The sequence below is a fragment of the Elephantulus edwardii genome, unplaced genomic scaffold (assembly GCF_000299155.1).
Source record: "Elephantulus edwardii isolate Elephantulus edwardi_28Jun2011 unplaced genomic scaffold, EleEdw1.0 scaffold00133, whole genome shotgun sequence".
Lineage (NCBI taxonomy): Eukaryota > Metazoa > Chordata > Mammalia > Macroscelidea > Macroscelididae > Elephantulus > Elephantulus edwardii.
The window spans coordinates 5487345-5510154 of record NW_006399883.1 but is presented as its reverse complement, the minus strand read 5'-3'; the positions used below and the strand labels follow the sequence as shown (position 1 = coordinate 5510154).

At 43.7% G+C, this 22810-nt stretch overlaps 1 protein-coding gene across 1 annotated transcript; it reads right to left on the bottom strand.

Annotated features, from left to right (window-relative positions):
* Nucleotides 1–6313: 6313 nt before the first annotated feature.
* On the bottom strand, nucleotides 6314–10328 carry S100B (S100 calcium binding protein B). Its single transcript, XM_006893917.1, has 2 exons — nucleotides 10191–10328; nucleotides 6314–6454 (listed from the first exon to the last, which is right to left on the bottom strand). The coding sequence occupies exons 1-2, from the start codon at nucleotides 10326–10328 to the stop codon at nucleotides 6314–6316; spliced, it is 279 nt and encodes a 92-aa protein (XP_006893979.1).
* Nucleotides 10329–22810: the final 12482 nt, after the last annotated feature.

The following is a 22810-nucleotide window of genomic DNA, read 5'->3' as shown; positions in this document are numbered from 1 at the left end:
TTCTTCTGGTATTCCCTGCTTTCAGCTAAGATCCATCTGACATTAGCTACAGTATACCTAGTACTATGACTCCTTCTAAACTCAGCCTGGACTTTTGGCAGTTCCAGTTGTTTTTGGGTAATCTTCAGTAGAATCTTGCTTGCACGTGAAATCAATGATATTGTTCTATAGTGTCCACACTCTGTTGGGTCACTCTTCTTTGGAATGGGAACAAATATAGATCTCTTCCAGTCAGTTGGCCAAGTGGTTGTTCTCCAGATTTCTCGGCACAACTTGGTGAGCACATTCAGGGCAGTATCCATTAGCTGAAATATGTCAATTGGTATATCATCTATACCTGGGGTCTTATTCTTTGCTATTTCCTTCAAAGCAGCTTGAAATTCTTCCTTCATCACCATAGGCATTTTGAGTCAGATGGTCATATGATATATTACTCTGGAGATGAGAAGGTGAAAAAAAATGGGGTTGCTTTCATAGATAAAAAAGTAATTTCTAGATCCGTCTAGAAGTACAACATTGTGAGTGACAGTGTACTATCCATACACTTAAAAGGAAGCCCAGTGAATACCACTATCATTCAGATATGTGCCTCAACAACCAGAGCCAAAGAATAGGAAATAGATGATTATCGAATATGCAGTCAAGATGCATTGATAATGGGTGACTGGAATGCTAAAGTTGGGAACAGAGAAGAAGAATCAGTAGTTGGAAAACATGGACTTGGTGACAGAAATGAAGCCGGAGATAGAATGATTGAATTTTGCACAACTATTGACATTCATTGCAAATACGTTTTATAAGAAACATAAATGCAGGTTACACACATGGATTTCACTGGATGGTATGCATATTGATTGCATCTGCGGAAAGAACCGCTGGAGAAGCTCAATAGCAGCTGTGAAAACTAGGCCAGGAGCTGATTGTGGAACAGACCACACTCATATGCAACTTTAAGCTGAAATTGAGGAAAATTAAACAGAATCCACAGGACCAAAATATGACCTTGAGTCTATCCCACCTGAATTTCAGAACCATCTCAGGAACAGGTTTGAGGCCTTGAACACTAATGAATGAAGACGAAATGAGTTGTGGGAGGATGTCAAATGTATCATCCAGGAAGAGTGCAGACGGTCATTACAAAGACAGAAGAGAAATAAAAAAGACCAAAATGGATGTCAGAAGAAACTCTGAATGTTGTACTGGAGCGCAGAGAAGCCAAAGCACAAGGAAGAATTCAAGATACTAAAGAGCTGAACAGAACATTCCAAAAGGCAGCGCAGGATGACAAAGCAAAATATTACAATGAAATGTGCAAGGAGCTGGAGTCAAAATCAAAAGAGCAGAACCCGTTCAGAATTTCTTAAGCTCAAGGAACTGAAGCACAGATTCAAACCTTGAGTTGCTATGATCAAGAATGCTTTAGGCAGAATATTAAATGATCCAGGAAGTATTAAAAGATGGAAAGAAAATACTGCGTCAATCTGTATACTGAACAAATTATTTGAGGCGATGGACTCTATGAAGAGAAATGTGGCATCAGGATTGGAGGGAGACTCAGTAACCTACGTTATGCAGATGACATGACCTTTCTTGCTGAAAGTGAGGTGGACTTTAAGCACTTGTTGCAGAAGATCAAGGAAGGCAGCCTTCAGTATGGATTGTATCTCAGTGTCAGGAAAACAAAGATTCTTACAATTGGACCAATAGAGAACATGATGATGGATGGAGAGGAGATTGTCAACAGCTTCATCTTGCTTGGATCCATAATTAACACCCTTGGTACCAGCAGTCAGGAAACAAGGAGATACATTGCACTGGGAAAATCTGCAGTTAGGAACGTCTCCAAATTATTGAGTAATGATGTGAATTTGAGGACTAAGGTCTGTCTGATTCAGGCCACGGTCTTTCCGTTAGTTGTTATGCATCCGAGAGCTGTTGAATGAATAAGGATGACAGAAGAATTGATACCTTTGAGCTGTGGTGTTGGGGAAGAGCAACTGAACATCCCATGGACGGCCAAAAAAACAAATGCGTCTTGGAGAGGGTGCAGCCAGAGTGCTCTTTGAAGGCAAGAATTATGATGCTTCACCTCACATCCTTTGGGCATGTTGCTAGGAGGGGCTATTCCTTGGAGAGGGAAGTGATGCAAGGAAGGGTGGAGGGTTGGCAAAGGAGAACAAGATCCTCGACCAGGTAGGTTGACAAGGCGACTGCCTCAGTGGACTCTATGTGCCAGGAAATGTGAGGATGGTAGAGGATACGATGGGGTTCAGATCTTTTATTCATAGGATTGTACTCGACTTAACGGCACCTAACAACAACAGAGTGACATTAAGACTCGTTTTTCCCTGGGGATGGCAAAGCATTGCTTATGTCTCCTCGTGAGTCATCCCCTCCCCTGCCTCATCCCTGCCTCCCGCTCACCTGGAATTCCTCAGTCAGTGTTCTGGACAGCGTTATGGTAGTCTGTGTGGCAGTGAATATGGGCATAGTAATTAGTGTGCAGGAGCTTTCTGCTGATGGCTGTTTAGACACAGTTGAGAAGCAGCTGAGATGTGGGGCAGGAAACAGGCTTGGGGGTTCTTTAGAGCAGCACAGGAATATTGGCCAGTGGAGCTAGGGCTCTGTTGGGCTCGACAGTCTGGTTCTTGTCTAGCTGGTTTGGAAGCAGTCAGGACCTCTGGACTGAGTCACCCAGGGATTTTCAGGTCAGTTGGATCAAGGGATGTCCTGCATTTACAGGCAGAAATGGCCTCTAGATTGATGGGAAGGCACGGTTGTAGTTTGAACGCACTGGCAGGAGGGGCATACACAGTGAAATTGACAACCTAATTCTGCCTTCTGGTGCCAATTCTCCATCTTGCTCCCAAGCTCTTTCAAGCCTGCCCCTCCTCTTATTTTTCCATGTCAGCATTGTTGCCCTGGCTGGCTACTGGTCTTCAGGGGCCAGAGCAAATGGAAAATGCCCAGTCCCTTGTCTAAAAGATACCAAGAAGCCAAGACAGCAACAAAGAGCATTAAAGCAAGGATAAGACCTTTGGCAGGGAGGAGGGAAGAGACACAGCAGATGGACTCCACCAGTCGTCCCTGCTGCCCGACACCAGCCACTCACACGGCAAGTCCTCTGAGAAGCTCCCAGACTGACCTTCCTCCAACCCCACTGTGCCCATCCTCCCTCTCCATCCAATCGCCCCCTTCCTCCACTATTCTTTCCCCTGCTCCTGCCCCTTCTATTCATGCATCTCATTCACATCTTCCTGGAAGCTCCGTTCAGCATATGAACTACCTCTGCTAGAAACCCTCTGGTGGCCTCCTACCACGTGGTCCAAGGGAATAAGGACTTTGGACCCCTCAAATCAGCTCCTATAGCTCTTCAGCATGCTGTTCACACCCCCTCACTCTTCCCTTCGCCCTGGAGCTTTCAGTCAGCTTGCCATCCTTCCCAGCCACAGAAACCTTGTCCCCAGGGACAGGCATCAAATAAAGGGGTTTCACCATCAGCGAGGGCCTCTTAATTTCCACTCGGCAATATTCCAGTACTGATTTGTGCTACAGTTTTAGGCAGAATCCCAATGGCTCAGTCCCATCTGACTGTGGCACAAAATATTCTAGAGAGAAGTCTGGAGATGGATAAATTTCTCAGAAGTGAGTAGTTTGAGCTCTTCTACTGCTTTGTCCAGGAGGATGAGGGTAGACCTTTATCCATTTTTCCACCAACGTCCCCAGTGCATGGGCCGGAAGCTCAGAAAATACTTGTTGAATGACTGGGTTGACAAACAGAGCTCAGGTCTGGTATCTGAATTCTGGTCCCACTGTGGGCATGCAAGGAACATTCTGAAAAGAAAGAATCCAAACCCTAACCCCGCTCCCTACCCTTTTCCTAGAAAAGGTTTATGAGGCCAGTAACCCAGGACAAGCTACAAGCCATGTGGAAAAATAAAGCAGATTAAAGAGGAATGATGACTCGTGTAGGCTCTTGCACAGAAGATGGAGTGGGAATGTCTGCTGGGGCTGTGCCAGTTGCAGGAAGCATGGCCCTCAGGGCCTGCAGGGAGTGCAGAGGATGGAGACAGCAGCAGAAGGATGAAGGCCAGGAACTCCCAAGGCAGCCTTCTGCTGTGGTTCCATGGCCTAGGGTTCTGTGGCCATGCTTTGTACATAGATCCCTTGGCCTTGGCCCATGTACCTTGTCCATGACATCTTCTCCCTGTGTCTCCATGGGAGTGTCCTTTGACATTCTTACTGCTAATCCCCAGAGCCCTAAAATGTGGCCATTGTGACCACAGGAGGCTCTCAAGGAGCCAGTACCACCTCAGGTAGGGCAAAGCAGGCATCTCTGTGTTGAGCTGCTCCTGGTTCTCAGATTCCCCACAGCCCTCCCAGCTCCACTGTGGGGAGCACCTGACTGTGTAGAACCAATCACAACTCCTCTCTCTGGTGATTGGCCCAGCATAGGGCCCATGACTCACGGCCAGAAGTAACCTGCAAGTGTCAGGTAGCCTCGGGCTAGACATTCTAGCACATCTAGACCCAGGTCATCTGTGTCCCTGACGTGAGTGGGTTCTGAATGTCCCCAGGTGCACCTAGTGGCTGCTGCTTGCCCCTGCTTTATATTTTGCAGCTTCTGAAGTGTATAGATAAGACAGACACTTTCAGGATTTTTATTCCTGTGCCAGTATTTTGCTTTTATTTAATGTTTAATGACTACAGAAAAATTATTGCAGCATTATTGTTATTTAATGCAGATACAAGCAATTGGTTTATGAATGTCCAAGTCTAAACTCATAAAAAATCAAGAGAGGGATAAAGTTAATGAATGTGGCTTCTCTTGGAAGTTATTTTTAATACTTGTAACTAATATGAATTATTAGAAACTTGATTTATCTGAACCTATGGTTACAAAACATACATTTCAACTTCCTACATACAGTTGATTTGACCAACAGAAGTGAGCAGTTCTTTCTCCACACAGACAGATGGGAATGGCTTTCACCAACTAAGCACATCAAGTGTGCTCTTTGAGTCAGCACTAACACAGTCACATATTCTGTTACTTTACTAACTAGAGAGAACCAGGGAGATGAAATTACTTGCCACACACTCACTTTCTCCAGAGAGACAGATCTTAACTCTGTTCCTGAGCCCAGGCCAGATTCCTTCTTTACGTTTGTCTTACAGATCACTTACTTTGGACACATCACCAACAAAGACCAGCCTTTAGAAAAGGATATTGGTAGAGGGTCAACAGACGACTCAAAGAACACCTTCAGTGAGGTGTATTGATGCAGTCACCGCTACAACTGTCTACAACATCCCGGGGTCATGAGGATGGCACAGGACCGGGCAAGAGTTCACCCCCTTAGCTTGATGACAGCCTCCTAAGGCAACTTGAAGGCAACAAACAGCAGCACAGTCAGCAAACACAATCTAATCAATAGGAGAATTCTACTGAAAGTAGAACTTTTGATTCTTGGTTCTGATTAGAGCTAAAATGTCAGGATGTTTTGGTTTGTGAAACGTATTCCCCACGCAGAACCACTTGAATTAGGTATTTACCTAATGAACTAAATGTGACCATGCCTGTTTGCGTAGTGGCAACAGCACTGATAAATGGTTTTAGATTTCCTCTGGTACTAGTGGTGAGCAGATTTAAGGAAAGGCAGACTTTCATATGATTGTGGAAAAGGCTTTGTATTCTTAAATGTTTGGAATCTTAACAAGAAACAAGCCATTTGCTGTAGCGTTGACACTCTGATTCCTGGTAGCCCCAAGTATGTCCAGGTGCAACTGTGCTCCAGGTGGTTTTCAGTGAGGGAGCTTTTGAATGTAAGTCTTTCTTTCAAAATACCTGTGGATCGACTCTGACCTCTAACTTTTCAGTTAGCAGCCGGTAATGGTTTATACAACTCAGGGGCTCCAGAGAAGCCACAAATGCCCGGGAGTAATTTTGGTAGTCAGTTTGTTTTTCTGAATTAGGTTTCTCCACAGCCATGGCGGCCTCCAAAACACATGTGTTGTCACTGCACCTTGGCCTTCCCCAATGATTATTGCCATAAATTCCTGTGACCAGTCTGCATGTGTGTGCCTAGTAACACAGTGGAATGATGGTGTGGGCCTTTAAAAACAACCCTTAGATAGAGGTTGTGTGTTTTTGTTTTTGGGTTTTTTTCTCATTCACAAAGCAAATAAGCTTCCTAATTAGCTACAACACAGCTGGAAAGCTCAGTTCCTACTAGTCTGCAAGCCCTTACTCTCTGCTTCCTTTCATGACCTTCATCTCTGTTACAGGAACAGGTTGGCTGCTTGCTTTATTTCATTCGTGTTCAAAGAACTCATGGCAGGCGGTGGTAACCATGGCAACGAACGCCATGAATTCCTGGAAGTCACATTCTCCGTCTCCATCATTGTCCAGCGTTTCCATGACTTTATCCACAACCTCTTGCTCTTTGATTTCCTAAGAGAGATAAGAGGAGTCGCCCAACTTACTTTAAGGTGGAATTTAGGGCTTTCAAAACATGGTGAGACTGTGAAAACAGGCACAGCTGATCATGGTGTCCAAAAATTTTAAGTGTGGCTAAATGAAGACAGGTTTTGCTTTCATCACAGTAATTAATTAATTAATTGCAGTGGTGACAATGAGACCAGCAGCACCTTTTGTAAAGTAAGAAGTGAAAACTACATGTGAAAAACAGAAGTGCATTGAGGACTAAGCCTTATGAGATTATTTTACCAAAAAACAAAAAAAAACCCCCGTGATTAAAAATTAGGTAGTTCTAATAATTTTTATCAAAATTTACCCAAAACAAGATGTGAAATCCCCCAAATAATTTCATCCCTGATTGTGCAGAAGTTTGTGGAGGTTTGTGCTATTTTGTTCCACTTTATTTTAGGTTTAATGAGACGTGGACTGCTTAAAACTGAATAGACTGAATAGAACAATCAGGATCTGACAAACTGAAGGCTCTTATGCTTAAAACATCAGAAAAGAATACAGTCTAGACCAGCCTGAGCATGCCATATGCAAATATCTTGAAGGAAAATAACGAGCTTTTGGCACCCTTATGTTTTTCATGTGCTTATGTAGAAATCTCTTGAAATGAAGGCTTTGAGTGGATTTTAATGCCCTGAAAGTTTCCTTTGTTGCTGAAATAGCTCTTAGGAACATGGCCCACATTTGTTTACCCCTTATGTTCTTTTTCCCACTCGAGTTTTCTAGGTGTCATGAGAGTTTTCCTTGATGGTCTTTCTACTCAACACTGAAGCCAAGTGAATAATGTGATTGTAAAGTGACGGTGAAGGTCTCACAAGAACAACTAGAGTGCTTGGTTACAAATGTGGAGTAGAAAGAATGTGGGCACTGAATACTGAGAAGAATTTAAATGCAAAGTGTTCAAAATAACAAATCCCTAGGGGTGAAGACCTTGTGCTAAGGAAGCCAGTGTTAACTGCCTTGAATATAAAATATGCACATATAAAAGCTACACCATTGAAATGTATAAACACTGTGATGCCATCAGGCCCTGGGCGGAACCTGCAGACATCTGCTAAGTGAAGTACATTAGTTTCAATTATAAGGTCCATTTTCCTCCAAATGGAAATGATCTTCATAAAACCAGGAGGATAAATCCATGCCTTGATATATTTGCTGTTGTTAGATGTCATAGTTGTTTGTTGTTTGAGTCACCTGAGACTCATTGTGACCCTATGTACAACAGCCCTAAATCCTGCTCTATCCTGTGCCAATCTCACTGTGTCTGACACACCTACCCCCATTACCCTAGTCACTGAATCAATCCATTTTATAGAGGGTCTTCCTCTCCTGTGCTGTCCCTCCACCCTCCCAAGCATTGAGATGGGAAAATCTGCTGTTAGACACCTCTCCAAAGTACTGAAGAACAATGGTGTCACTATGGAGACTAAAGTGCGCCTGATACAGTCCATGGTCTTTAAAATCACTTGCTATGTGTCAGAGAGCTGGATAATGACTAGGGAGTATAGACGGAGAATTGATGCCTTTGAGCTGTGGTGTTGGAGAAGAGTATTAAATATACCATGGACTGTCAAAATGAACAGGTTAGTCCTAGAGAGGGTTAAACCAGGATGCTCCTTGAACATGTCATAAAGTTTATTTAATTTTTAGTGATCCCCGTATGACAGAGTAGAACTGCTTCAGCTCTTGTGGCCTAGTGGTAAGAAGCTGTGCTGCAATCCAAAAGGCACACAGTTTGAATCCATCAGCTTCCCCTCAGGAGAAGAATGGGCAGTCTCCTCCTGTGTGATTTACTGCCTCTGAAAACTTCCTAGAGGTTAGCAATGAGTCAGTTCTGCCTTGACAGCACACAGCAACAACAATCTAGATAGGAGCACATCACCAGATTTTTCTTCCACAGAGCTACGGGGTGGATTAAAACCGGCAGCTTTTATGTCAGCAACAGCATGCTCCACCATTCCACCGGGGCTTCTTTTGATACACTGACTGTGGATTAATTATCTGTTCTCAATTCTGGTCCCAAGATGCTGACCTTTCCTGTGTTTTAAAATCAATAATTGGTAATGGGAGCCACCACTTGAACTTTAATTTTATGTCAAGCACTTGACAGTCACATTCTAATGTTATTCTTTTAACAGAGGAAACTGAGAGCTAATAAGTCTGGAAGCAAAATTGGTGGAACTGGATGGCATCATGGTGTGGGGCAGTGGCATACTCTGAACTCGAATGCTTGAGAACATGAGTCCCAGACTTTGTGATTTGGGGATGCTGTTCACAAATTTACAGGCCTCAGGTGCTGAACTATAGGATGTTTGGGTGAAAGCAGTATAGGAAATGCCCTAGCCAACCTCCTAAATGATGTGTAAGTTTTGTTCCTGTTTTTAATGTTGTTGTGTGCCATCGGGTCGATTCTGACTTGAAGGGCTGCTGTGTGGTTTAGAAATCTCACTCTTCCAGTTAGAATCTGAGTGTTAACCACTGCACCACCAGCACTGCTGTGTCGTGGGCTCCCTGTACTGTGACGAGCATCCCAGCTTGGGGAAGGCTGCCTCTCACTGGTGCTTGTGTCTTTCCCATATAACACTTGGACAGACACTAGTGTATTAGTTCATTATACAGCTATTTCCCCAGGATGTAGATGAGTCTCCTTTTCAATGATCTGAAACTCCTTAGTGGCAGGAAATGTATCTCCTATGTATATGCCACTAGTATTTCAGTGGGGCTCAACTATAACCTGAGCCATCTTTGATCTGAAGCCCTGTGGGAACATCAGGTAACAAGTGGGTCATAGTTCATTACCACAAGGGCCCAAGGTTGGTGCGTAGTAGAGACTGGGTGGATGGCTGACCCAGGGCCAATGGAGACAGCCTACTAGGGAAGTAAGCCAGTCAGTGCAGGAGTCTGGCCCTGCTTCCACCTCAGGCTAGAGTGTGGATGGGCTGCAGTGCTCATCAAGAACTCTTACGCAGTTTCCTATGTTGGAGACCCAAATGGAGGACCACTTTTCTCTCCAATGTCCCTGCCTCTGTGGAGCCTCCTGAGTGGCCCCAGCGCTCCAGAGGCTGCGCCCTGAGCTCTCTGATGGCCTCAGGAGGCGGGATCACAGCTCTTCATGGATGGGCCTGGGTGGACTCCTCCAAAGGCAGAGGCCATGTCTGTTGGGTCTGTGTGCTCATAGTACTGAACACGGGCAATACTTAACAAATGTTTGCTGGGCACATTAGAAGCATCTTTTCTCTCCACAGTGAGCATTGACCATCTAGCTAAAGCCAGATAGAGCCTTTTCCTAAAGACAGAGGCTCATTTTGAACAATTTTCTTAAGCCCTTTGCTATGTCATGAGCATATTTTCCATCCCATTCTGCTGCAATTATCACTGTGAATCCTTAGGTTTTCAGAGAAAAGTCAGCATTGTTTGTGACATGCTTTTGGTTTCATGACATAAGTGTTTCCTTAATGTGCCTGTTATACAGAAGCTAAATGACAGGAAAACAAAAACAGGGAGGCCCTTCTACGTCCACCATGATGAGGAATTGGCTGTGTCCATGGTATTTCCAAAAGCAACTCAGTAGTTCAGTAATCTGGAACCAGGTTTGGAAATACCGTCAGGGCAGCTCAAAAGAAAAAGTATACAGATGACCTTATAAGTAAGATAAACTATCTTGGTTTTTTTTTTTTCAAATAACCAGTGTAACACTTACCTCTAAGAAATGAGAAAGCTCATTGTTAATCAGCTCCTTGAGTTCAGACTTCTTTAGCTTGTGCTTGTCCCCTTCCTTTCCGGAATATTGATGGAAAACATCAATGAGGGACACCATGGCCTTCTCTAGCTCAGACATCCTGCAAGGTCTATGAAGAAAAGATGCCTTCATAAGTCTGCAGAAAACATTTAGAGTGTCATCTGAACAGACTTCAATCCAGAAACACGTGTGTTTTCTACAAATACACGTAGCAGGGAAAGCACAGATCCTTCCAGAAGGTCCTAACCTGCTACCATTGAAGTCGATCCTGACTCATGGAGAACACCCACCTGGTTCCTGAGACTAAAGCGTATCGGAAGCCGACTGCCTCATCTTTATCCTACGGAGGACGGGGGAGCTGGAGGATGGCAGTTGCTCACTTTCTGGTCACATAATTTTTTACACATAATGTTTGCCCAGCACATAATGTTTTACATCACCAGTGCTCCTAAAAGAGCTTAAGGAACATAATATACAGGAATTTACTTTCCTCTGAAGTAGCAGATACATTTAACTAATTTTAAATAAAAATCTAAATGCAATATTTTCATAGGTGAGGAGCATGAAAAAAAAATTATAAAATTCCTCTGGAAAATAAATATGATAGAATTGATACATACTGTTTTTAGAAAAGAAGACTATTAAGAGGCACCTTGACCTCCAGAAACAAAAATGTATTCTAAGACTATGAGATTAAGCTGGTGTGGTCCCACACTGGACGCTGAGTCACTCAGCCCTTGTACTTAGTATTCATGAAGGTGCTGGTTCAAGTGAATGGGAAAACGGTGAGTTCTTCAAGAATGTGACTGAAAGAAGTACTGGAATAAGGGCTTCTCTGTCGATACCACAGCAAGAAGCCTCCTACTTCCCCATATGATACACCGTGTATTAAAGCAGCAGAGTGAGGAAATACGTGCTCTCTCTTGGGAATTCGGCACATGTTACAAAGGGCATCTTGTCCACTATTTCAAAGAACTGAGATGTTCAGGCAGAGATATTTACCAGCTTTTGATCTTGAATTCTAATCATTAAACCAAGTAAGAACCTCTGCTACGTCATAACTAAAATTAAGTGTCACTGTTGAAAAATCATTCTTTTTCTTAAAAGGGTCAAATTTTTAAACATTTCTGGTCTCTAAAAGAAACTGAATTGAAGTTATATGTCTTGATCTGATCTTTTCAAGAGTCACTCTGTTAGTAATCAGTGTACTTTGTTTTTTCCTTAAATCCTAATAAAATAATCAACATTTCATACGTTCCCAACCTGTCTTCAATTTTTCAATTAAATTGCATTATGATTTATGAGAGGGAAATAGAAATGATTTTTTTCTCTGAAGAATGACAAATGAGATTGATTTTTTAAAGGAAAAGTATAAAACACATTTCATATATTACAGACCTCTATAAAATATGGCTTTTCCCCCTTCATCATACTATACCTTTTTTCTCACTTCACTTTGTCATGTAAGCTCTGCATGAATCTTTTTTTATGTTGTTGGTGGGTACCATCGAGCTGCGTATGACTCATAGTGACCCTGTGAACAATAGGTCTGAACCCTCCTCGGGAAGATACACTCAAATACAAACTTGACAGTCGACCCTTCAGAAAGGATTCTTCACCTTCCTGAGGGATCGGAAGACTGAGGAAAGTTAAAAACTTGCCATAAATGTCAGTTTCTTAGAACCAATTTCTAATTTATTTGTAAAAGCATTTTAAACTATCATGGCATTTCAGATAATCCACCAGGCCACAGACATTTCAAATAGAAGTAAATGGGAAACCAAAAGCAATTACAAACCTGGGCCCTGGAAGAAATAACCAGGAGGAAGAAGATAAAGAGCTAAAGTAGCAGTAGGGTCTACACTGTTCTGTCTCTTCTCAACTGTTGCCATAAAGGCAATCCCAACTCACAGTGACCATCCAGGCCAGAGTAGAACTGACTCACAGGCTTTCAAGGACTCTGATAACTCAGTGGGTAAAGCTGCCAGCCCTACCAAGGGTGGCGGATTGAACCCCCTAGCTGCTCCATGGGAGACAGAATGATCATCTGATCCCATGGGATTTACAGTCGCTGAAAACCTGTTGGAGTGTCAGCTACCAGTTGGTTCTGACTTGACAGAACGCAGCACATCCACCAACTCTGTAAAGAAGCAGAGATCTTTCTAGTCTGGAAGTCCAACCACCAACTTTCAGTTAGTATTCTAGAGCTTAAGTCACTGCACACCAACGCTTGTATTGTTAGCCTCAGAAGAAAGCAAGGAGAGAAGAGTCAGAAGAAGCATTTGTAACTTGGGGAAAATGCCAACTATCGCGTTAAATCAGTTAGACCTGAGATTTCCCTGATACTTAAATGGTCATATAAAAATGCACCTTCAGTTGTCAAATGTTAATGTAGTCAAGAGTCCACAAAGCAGTCATAAGTCAGGCAATCGAGTTAAGATTTAAGCATGTAATGTGTTTGAAATGCTGCTAATTATCTGAAACACTGTTCTTCAGCCACACCCAGTGCCTAACCCCATCCCTTTCCACCATCCCTCCAAAGACAGGGCCATTTCTCCCGGAGGGTCCTCTCACCTCCTCGCTGCTTCGTGGTCGCTGGCTGCAGTCCCCAGTGGTGGGAGTGGTGGGCAGAGGCAGCTCTTATTCCTTCCTGGCGGGCGGCTGGGTGTGGGTCCTGGTGCAGTCCCACTGCAGGCAGAGGCAGCCAATGGGGGCTGAGGGCGGGGAGGCGGCTGGGCAGACAGGCCTGCACACAGGGCCGCATTGACCAACTGACCTCCTGGGGACTCACTGGAGAGCCAGGACTGCGCTGGGCCCAGGGAATAAAAGGGAGCCTTGTGGGGCAGGAAGCACAAGTCAGCGTTTTGTGCTGTTTTCTTTCTTTCTTTTTTATTACATGAATATTGAAGTTCGTCTAAAAGCACGCTGGGAGTAGGGTGGGGTGAGGAGAGAGAGATGGATTAATTGATTCAAACAAATCAAATATCCTGCCAAGAACAAGAAGCTTCCCAAGTACAGGCCGAATGTAGGAGATTAAGTACACAGGCAGCACTCAATAAACATTTGCTGAGTGACTGTCACGCATCCTTTGTCTGCACAGTGTAGATTGATCTTCTGGCTAAAGCCAAAATAGATTCTTCACCCCTTGCCCCTCAGAGAAGAGGTCCTTTTTAACTGTTTTCTTAGGATGTACTCACTAAGTCAAGAGTTTATTTCTTATTTCACTTTGCGTTCATTATCACTGAGTCCTATGAGTAGACTAAACTTACTCAGATCCCTTCCTCTAGTGGAGGGGGCCAGGGGGCCCCTCCTGTCTGTCAGCTTCCCCTGGTCTGGAGATGTGATGCCTTTTGGTCACTGGTATTTGTTAAGGAAGGGAATGGAGGAGTGGAGGTGGGCGAGCTTCTCTGCCCAGAACAGATCAGGCTGACTTGAGAAACAGTATAGAGAGTCAGCACCAGCAAGGAGGAACCACCAGCAAGATGTAGGATATATTGGACACATGATGTTCTTAGTAAAGAACACTTTAAAAAAATTATTATTAATTTCAATGAAAATTTACAAAGACTTTGGATTTCCATTCATTCATTGTTGCACTTTTCTCTCTGCTCACCCTTTCCTCCCAGTTCACTCTTCTTTTTAAAAAGTAAAAGAAAATTTTTTTCATTGTTACATAATCTCTCCCCCCAAGTCCACTCCATTGGCAGCCTTCATTCTGGACTCCTGTCATGACAATAATACCTAATCATATATCCCTTTTAAACAGTTTGCTCCCTCATCTGTTTCAATGCAGTATACATTATTTATCCCATCTTTTCTCAGTCTCCACCCAACCCTGATGTCAGTCCCATTTTACAACAGTGGCACTATGCAGTGTTTGTCCTTTTGTGACTAAGATATTTCACTCAGCTTGTTATGACTCAGGACACTTGCCAGTGACACACACGAAGCCCTCTCCCTTCACACTGAGACAGGATACGGAGGTGACAATTCTTCAACCCACCATTTGAAAAGAAAAGATGATGAAGTACTTCAAACATTGACTGATGGAAGAAGCCTAATTGAAACATCATATAAAGAGAATATACTTGATAACAATAAAAAAGTTTAATAAATTTCCCCCCCCCCCCGCCTCAAGATTTATTTGTACAAATGGCACAGGAGGACACCAGCCCCCTGTAGATGATAGCCCAGGAGGCCACAAGAGCCCTTTTGTCCTCAACTGTGGAGACTTTGTGGGGGCCAGGGCACCTTTAGGAGCCTGACTTGGAGCAAGAGCCTGGGTCAAGGCATCCGCTCGTGCCTGAGGTGAGGAATTTGCAGGAGTTCTAGCCTTAGCTTTGGATTTTGGCCAGCACAGCCGGCGCCCCTTGGCAATGTGGGCCTGAGCACACTTCCCAAGCCTGGGATGGGCGATGTAGGCAATTCAGCTGAACTTGCTGTTGGCCCCACTGAGGTCCTGGGCTTGACCTCCACAGGCTTGACAAGAGCCCTCACAGCTTCAGCATGCTCGCCCACGGTCTTGGCATCCTCGGCCTGTATCTTTTTCAGGCCCTTTTTGTTGTGCTTCTTGGCAAAGCACATGTTCTTCGGCAACTTGGGGCCTACCCCTCTAAGAGATTCATATAGTTCTGATCAGGGTCACTTGATACCATTTTTGGAACTAGCTGTGTGTGGTGTGGTTCTTGGACTTAGTTATGTCTGCACCGTCGCTGCAGCTCCCAGCGTGCCAGAGACCAGAAGAGAAAGATCAGTTTAATAGCTTTTTATAACTCTTCTCTTGGTCTAAATTTTTCCAAAATAAAACTTTATTTTAAAAACATAATCTTAGCTGAAAATGTAGTGTACCAGAGGAATGTCTATCTGTGTTTCATTGAATATGCAAAGGCGTTTGACTGTGTAGATCACAATAAATTGAGGCTGATCTAGAGGAGAATGGGAATCCCAGAACACTGATTGTGCTTATGTAAAACCTATACTTGGGCCAGCAGGTTGTCATCAGGACAGAGCAAGAAAACACTGCAAGCTTCAAAATAATGAAAAAAGTACACCAGGGATGTGTCCTATCTCCATACCTTTGCAATCTCTACGCAGAACAGATCCTCTGGGAGGCTGGGCTCTATGAGGAGAAATGTGACATCAGGATTAGAGAAAAACTCATCAACAACATCTGTTAAGCACATGACCAACCTTGCTTGCTGAAACGGAGGAGAATTTGAAGCACTTGTCACAGAAGGTCAAGGACTGCAGTCTTCGATATGGATTGTAGCTCAACATCAAGAAAACAAAGATTCTCATCACTGGGCCAATAGGCAGCATCATGATAGATGGTGAAGAGATTGAGATTGTTAACAGCTTTGGCTTGCTTGGTTCCATAATCAACACTCTTTGTACCAGCAGCCAGGAAATGAAAAGATGAATTACACTGGCGAAGTCTGCTGTCAGGGACCTCCCCAGAGTACTGAAGAACAAGGATGTCAGTCTGGAGATTAAGGTGTGCCTGATCCAATCCATGGTCATTGCAATTACTTGTTACACATTCAGAGAGCTGGATAATGACTACAGATGATAGAAGGAGAATCAATGCCGTTGAGTTGTGGTGCTGGAGAAGACTACTGAACATAACAAGGACTGCCAAGAGAACAAACAGGTTTGTCTTGAAGAGGTTGAAACCAGTTTGGTCTTTCTCACATACTTTGAAGTTCCATCTGACATACTTTGAGCATGTTGCTACGAGGAACAAGTCCTTGGAGAAGGACAGAATGCTTGGAAAGGTGGAGGGACAATGCAGGAGAGGAAGCCCTGGATTAGATGGATTGATTTGGTGACTGGGGAAGTGGAGGTAGGTGAGTCAGAGACAATGAAATTGGCTCAAGATAGAGCAGGGTTCAGAGCTGTTGTAAATAGCGTCACTATGAGTTGCAAGGGATTGGATGTCACACAACAACAACAACAACAACAACAACAACAACAACAACAACAACATATAGGAAGACTAAATTTACCAGAAATGAATAAGATGTGTAGGAACAAAACCAAGAACACTGATACCTAAAGATTGTTCTTTCAAATGTGTAAAATCCCCCAACTGATGTATAAGACATTGTGAAAACACATACAAAGAAATATGTGCTGTTGCCCGACTGATAATAAAGCTTTTCTAGACAAGGATCCAACTAAGAGCTGGTTTGGGGAATGAAGATGGTGTGTTTTCCTAGAAGGTGAGTCCAAGGAGCTGCTAGGTGTGCTGGCTGGGAAAGCAGTAATCTGTGGTGACGGACTACTGAAACTGCTGCTCTTTTCACCTTCTACCTTCTGGGTCACCAAGAGCCATCCATCCATGTGTGCAGTGGTCACTGCACTGGTGAGTTTGGAAAACTTTGGGGATAATTGAGAGAGTTGTGAAGGAGATTCAAATCTGTCTAGTCCCCAGCATCCCTTGGTCCCAAAGCTGTTTGCTGCGTGAGCTCTGCTCAGTTCTGCTGTCCTCACGGTGAGGATCCATTGACATGTGTGAGGGAGGGTAATGTGATTTTCAGGCGCCTAGAGTGTGGATTCCAGCATGTTTTCAGTTGCTGGAAGGGGTTCTCCTTCCGAAGCAAGAGCGTCTTTGTTGCCAGACAGACATGATTATGCAGCCTGTGGCCGAAACACCAATCTTGGAGTCAGGGTTTGAAGTGGGAAAAGTTGTTTTTAAAAATCATATGCTAGCATACCTATGGAAACTGGCATATTTCAACAAACGGTTGCTGCCTTGGATGCGCTCACCAAGTTATACCAAGAAATCTGGAGAACAACTACCTGGCCAACTGACTGGAAGAGATCTATATTTGTTTCCATTCCAAAGAAAAGTGACCTGACAGAGTGTGGAGATTATTAAACAATATCATTAATATCACATGGAAGCAAGATTCTTCTGAAAATTATCCAACTATGACTGGAACATCACACCAAAAGAGAAATTCCAGAAGTGCAGGTGGGTTTAGAAGAGGCCATGGTACTAGGGATATTGTAGCTAATGTTAGATGGATCTTGGCTGAAAGCAGGAGTACCAGAGGAAGGTCTCTCTATTGACTATGCAAAGAGCATTTGACTGTGTGGACCGCAACAAATTCTGTTTAACTCTGAGAAGAATGAGAATCACAGAACACTTGTTTGTGCTTATGCTAAATCTGTGCTTGGACCGGGGGCAGTCATCAGAACAGTGTAAGGAAACTCTGCATGGTTTAAAATCAGGAAAGGTGTATGCCAAGGATGTGCCTTATCTCCATACCTTTTTAATCTATGCAGAACAGATCATCCGGGAGGCTGGGCTCTATGAGGAAGAGTGCGACATTCATATTGGAGGAAGAATCATCAACAGCAGATGACAAAATCCTGCTTTTTTGGGGGGGAGGGTGGGCAGGGAGAAAAGTGCAACAATGAATGAATGGAAATCCAAAATCTCTTTAAATGTTCATTAAAATTAATTTTGTTGCTGTTATGTGCCGTTGAGTCACTTGCGACTCATAGCGACCCTATGTACAACATCCCTAAACTCTGCCTGTCCTGTGCCAATCACACCATCTCTGACACACCCATTCCAATTACCCCAATCACTGAATCAATCCACCTTATAGGGGGCCTTCCCCTTCTGCGCTGTCCCTCCATCCTCCCAAGCATGATGTCCTTCTCCAAGGACCCGTCCCTCCTTACAACATGTCCAAAGTATGTCAGACAGAACCTCAAAATCCTTGCCTCCAAGGAGCAGCCCGGTTTGACCCTTTCCAGGATGAATCTTTTTCAGTCCATGGCACCCTCAATACTTTTCTCCAGTACCAAAGCTCAAAGGCATCAATTCTTCTTCTATCCTCCTTAGTCATTGTCCAACTCTCTGATGCATAACAAGTGATAGCAAAGACCATGGCCTGTATCAGACGCACCTTGGTCTCCAAAGAGACACTATTGCTCTTCAGTACTTTGGAGAGGTCCCTAACAGCAGACTTTCCCATGGCAATACGTCTTCTAATTTCCTGGCTGCTGGTGCCGAGAGTGTTGACTGTAGAGCCAAGCAAACTGTGAGCAATCTCAATCTCTTCACCATCCATCCTGATGCTGCCAATAGAAATTGAAAAACACTGCTTGCTGAAACTGAGGACATGAGATGTTTGCTGCAGACAGTGAACATCTGCAGCCTTCAATATGGATTGAAGCTCAACATAAAGAAAACAAAGATTCTCACACTGAGCTGATTTGCAGCACCATGATAGATGGTGAAGAGACAGATTGTTAACAGCTTCAGCTTGGTTCCACAATCTCAACACTCTTGGTACCAGCAGACAGTAAATTAAAAAAAAAACCCAAATTACACTGGGAAAATCTGCTGTCAGGAACATCTCCAGAGCATGGAAGAGCAATGATGTCAATCTAGAGACTAAGGTGTGCCTGATCCAGGCCACAGTTCTTGAAATTATATGCTATGTATCAGAAAGCTGGACAATGGCTATAGATGACGGAAGGAGAATTGATGCTTCTGACCTGTGGTGCTAGAGAAGAGAATTGAATATACCATGGACCTCTAGGAGAACACACAGTTTCACCCTAGAGAGGGTGAAACCAGGCTGCTTCTTAGAGGCAAGGATTCTGAAGCTTTGTCTGACAGATTTTTTGACATGTTTCAAGGAGGAACCAGTCCTTGGAGAGGGACATCATGCTTAGGAGGGTGGAGGGACAGTGCCAGAGAGGAAGACGCTCGATGAGATGGATTGATTCAGTGACTAGGGTAATGGGGGTGGTGTGTCAGAGACAGTGAGGTTGGTTCAGGATAGAGCAAGGTTCAGAGTTGTTGTACATAGAGTCACTATGAGTTGCAGGTGACTCAAAATCGCATAACAACAACAACATATGGAAGGTAGATTTGGAAAGACCACAACCTCTGACTCCCATATGCTATTAGATTAACCTAAAAAAACCAAACAGCATAACAATAACCAGTTTCTGTTTATTCCACTCCAAGTCCTGTGCCCAAGATGGGGTGTTTTTTGGCAGCAGGAGGCAGAGTTGTGTTTCTCAGGTAAATGGAGACTCTGGTGGAAAGGGGTGTTTTTTTGTCACTTAGACATTTCTTCCGCCTTCAGACCACCCATCACCCATTTAGCAAACCCTTTCCTGATGCTGCCAGTGCGATTGAGGATTTGTGACTTGTGGCAACGCTGTGGGTGCAGAGTAGAACTACTCACAGTACTAGACCCCGAGCACGAGTTGGTTAGGTAACCAGAGCCAAGCCTAGTGGGGTCCGCTCAGGGAGCAGGAAGAGGTCATCCTGGCTTGAATCTTCCAGAAGGAAAACTTGGGCAGCAACATTGTTCTCTCACACAAAGGACAGTGCCATCCGCCACCAAGCTGCTCACGAGGTTTGGTCACAGTGATCAATGTCCGTAAGGAGAAAAATAGGCTTGTGTTCTGAAGGAATGTGGGTGGCTTTCATCATGGACACGAAGAAAAAGGGACAGAAAGCTTCTGTTATGGTAAATGCAAGTGTCAATGCTGCAATGAGAATTAATGGCCTTTGCTATGCTAAAATAAAGAAAGAAAGAAAGAAAAAGCTCCCAACAGCCAGCAGGAGGCCATGAGGGTCTGTGCTGTGGAATCTTGGGGGCCAGGTCCCAATTCTACCTCTGTAGTGAGACCTTCAACCAGTGACAAACTATCACCTCAATGAAAGAGAAGAAAAGCAGTGTCTCTTCATTAAGCTGTTAGAAGATACAAGAAAACTTTTAATGCATGTACATAGTCCCTGTGTTGTTGTTAGGTGCTGTTGAGTATGACCCACAGTGTCCCTAGGAACACCAGATCTGATCCCTGTCCTATCCTGTGCCATCCTCAACTTCCTGACACACTGGAGCCCACTGCAGCAGTCACCATGTTAATCCATCTGGTCGACCAGTTGAAAAGGACCAGTTGATGGTCCTTTTCTTTTTTTTTTAAAGGGGATAGCGAGCATGCAGTCCTCCACACCACAAGTTATGTAGTTGAGTTTCCTGCATTTGGGGAAATTGCAGAAGTCAGCACATTCAGAATGTGATTGGGTGAGCCTTGCTCTGAGAAAACCACCTCCTTGATCATGGTATTTCTTATGCCAGCTAAGTATGTTATTATTATTTTTACAAAATTACTATTGTCTGTCAAAAAGAAACTTGAACAGTTCACTGATACAGATAAAGTAAAGCAAAGAATATAGAAGAAAAGAACAACTGAGATAGATTTCTGAGTCAGATACATCAGGGACTGATTTCTGAGGCAGCTCTATTGTCCTACCGAGCCCTGTAACAGGCAGCTGAGTAACAGAACTGACCCTCACTCCATTCTGTGCCATCCTTGGGCCCATTTTTGCATCAGTACATCTCGCTGAGGGTCTTCCTCTCTTGCACTGACCCTCCACCTTTGCTGGTGTGATGAGCTTTCCCAAGAACTGGCTCCTTGGCCAATCTGAAAATGCAAGATGAATCCAGTGTTAAATTCAGAATACTTTGAATCCAGGAGGCCCCCAAATTTGGCAATTTATGAAAGAGTATCTGTATTTTATGGGCATCATGCTTTATTATTTTTGTACCACATCAGATTCCATGAATCCATCTGGTTGCTTATTCAGACATTCCAGAATTGGGGCTCGTGTCCCGAAGTGCGAGCCCAGCCTGAGCCGTGTTAGGAGCAGAGCACGCGCCAGCGAGCAGCAGGAGCCTCGGCTCTGCACCCATGGCAACCTCGGGGGCTCGGCTCAAAGTAACGAGCTTTGTTTTTATTTTCTCTTTTTAAACTTTTTACAAAAATTTTTATTTGAGGAGGAACTGGAGGTTGGAGCACTGGGATCTCACTCCAAACAAAGCCACTTTTCATGGCGCTGGGGTGTGTGTGTGTGTGTGTGTGTGTGTGTGTGTGTGTGTGTGTGTGTGTGAACACTGTCCAGGAAATGTGTGTCAGTGAGATGTTAGAGGCAGTGTCTGAACTGATTCCAGGGAGGGCTATAGGACTGCAGATCTCGATTTTCACCCTTACTGAATTCACAGAACTCCACCACAAGCATTTATTTCATAATTATGACTTTGAATGACTCCTGAAAATTTGCCATACAATTATGTCCGGTTTAACATTTTGAAAAACCACTTCCAAATGTTGTTTGTCAAGTGTGACTCACAGTGACCCCATGTGGGTCAGAGTAGAACTAAGCTCTGCAGGATTTTCCCTGGCTAATGTTTTTAGAAATAAATCTCTAGTTTTTCTCCTAAGATATGTGTGGTGGGGGAACCCAGACTTCCAACCTTTTGATTAGCAGTCACACGTTTTAATAGCTTTAACTATTCACAGTAAAAGAGAAAACAAAACCAAAGCAACAACACACCAAGCCACAAAAACAACAAACCAAATGCCTACATTGATTAGCTCTGGTGGCGTAGAGGTAAGGAGATGCACTGCAATCCCAAAGGTGGCAGTTTGAATTCACCGGCTGCTCTGTGAGAGGAAGAAAGGCAATCTCCTCGTGTTCAATTTACTGCCTCTGAACACCTTCTGGAGGGTCAGCTATGTGTCTGTTCTGAGAGCAAACAGCACCAGCAACAATAACAAGAAATTAGCTGATTTGGCTTATTTACTCAATAGAAATGTTTTCATGTAGCCAGCATCAAAATATTACATTTTCCAAGACTTTGACCTATCCATGAGGACATTTGTGGACAGAGAACAGCATACATTAAAGGCAAATGGGAAAAGAAGTGAATCAACCTGGAAAATTGCTAGGATTATTTAGCTAACAATTAGTTAACATCACTAGTTATGTTTATTATTTGACTTTAAAAATGCCTTTGTGAAACGGAACCCTTCCCAAGGATTGTGGAGGGAGTAATGGATTTATTTATTTTAGAGACTTAAATAAATAATGTACAAACAACAGAGGGAGCTCTGATGGCTTAGTGGTGAGGAGTTGTGTGCCTGTTCAGAGGTACATAGTTTGAAATGCTCTGTGGGAGAAAGATGAGCCGTTTCCTCCTGTTCAGTGTACAGCCTCTGGTCACCCATCTGGAGAGTCAGCAATGAGTTGGTTCTGACTTGACGGAACAGAACAAGAAGGAAATTTATAAACATCCAGATTCATATGTTCTTATTTTTTATTATTCTCTATTTTGCTTGTGTGTACCCTTGAGTTGGAAGCTTTTCAAACCTGACCCTCCAGAAGGTTTTCAGAGGCTGTAAATCACGCAAGAAGGAGATTGCCTGTGTTTCTCTTATAGATCCTCTGAGAAATTCAAATTGCCTGTGTTTGGGTTGGCAGAACAACTCCTTACACACGCAGGCTACCAGAATCCCCATAATTTTCTTATTACAAGGTAATAGTGTCTCTTGATTTCACATGCATGCAAGATTCTACTGAAAATTATCCAAAAATGACTGGAACAGCACATCAGCAGAGAACTGCCAGAAGTCCAGGCTGGGTTTAGAAGGGTTCATGGTACTAGGGATATTGTATCTAATGTTAGATGGATCTTAGCTGAAAGCAGGGAATACCAGAAGAATCTATATGTGTGTTTCATTGATTATGCAAAGGCATT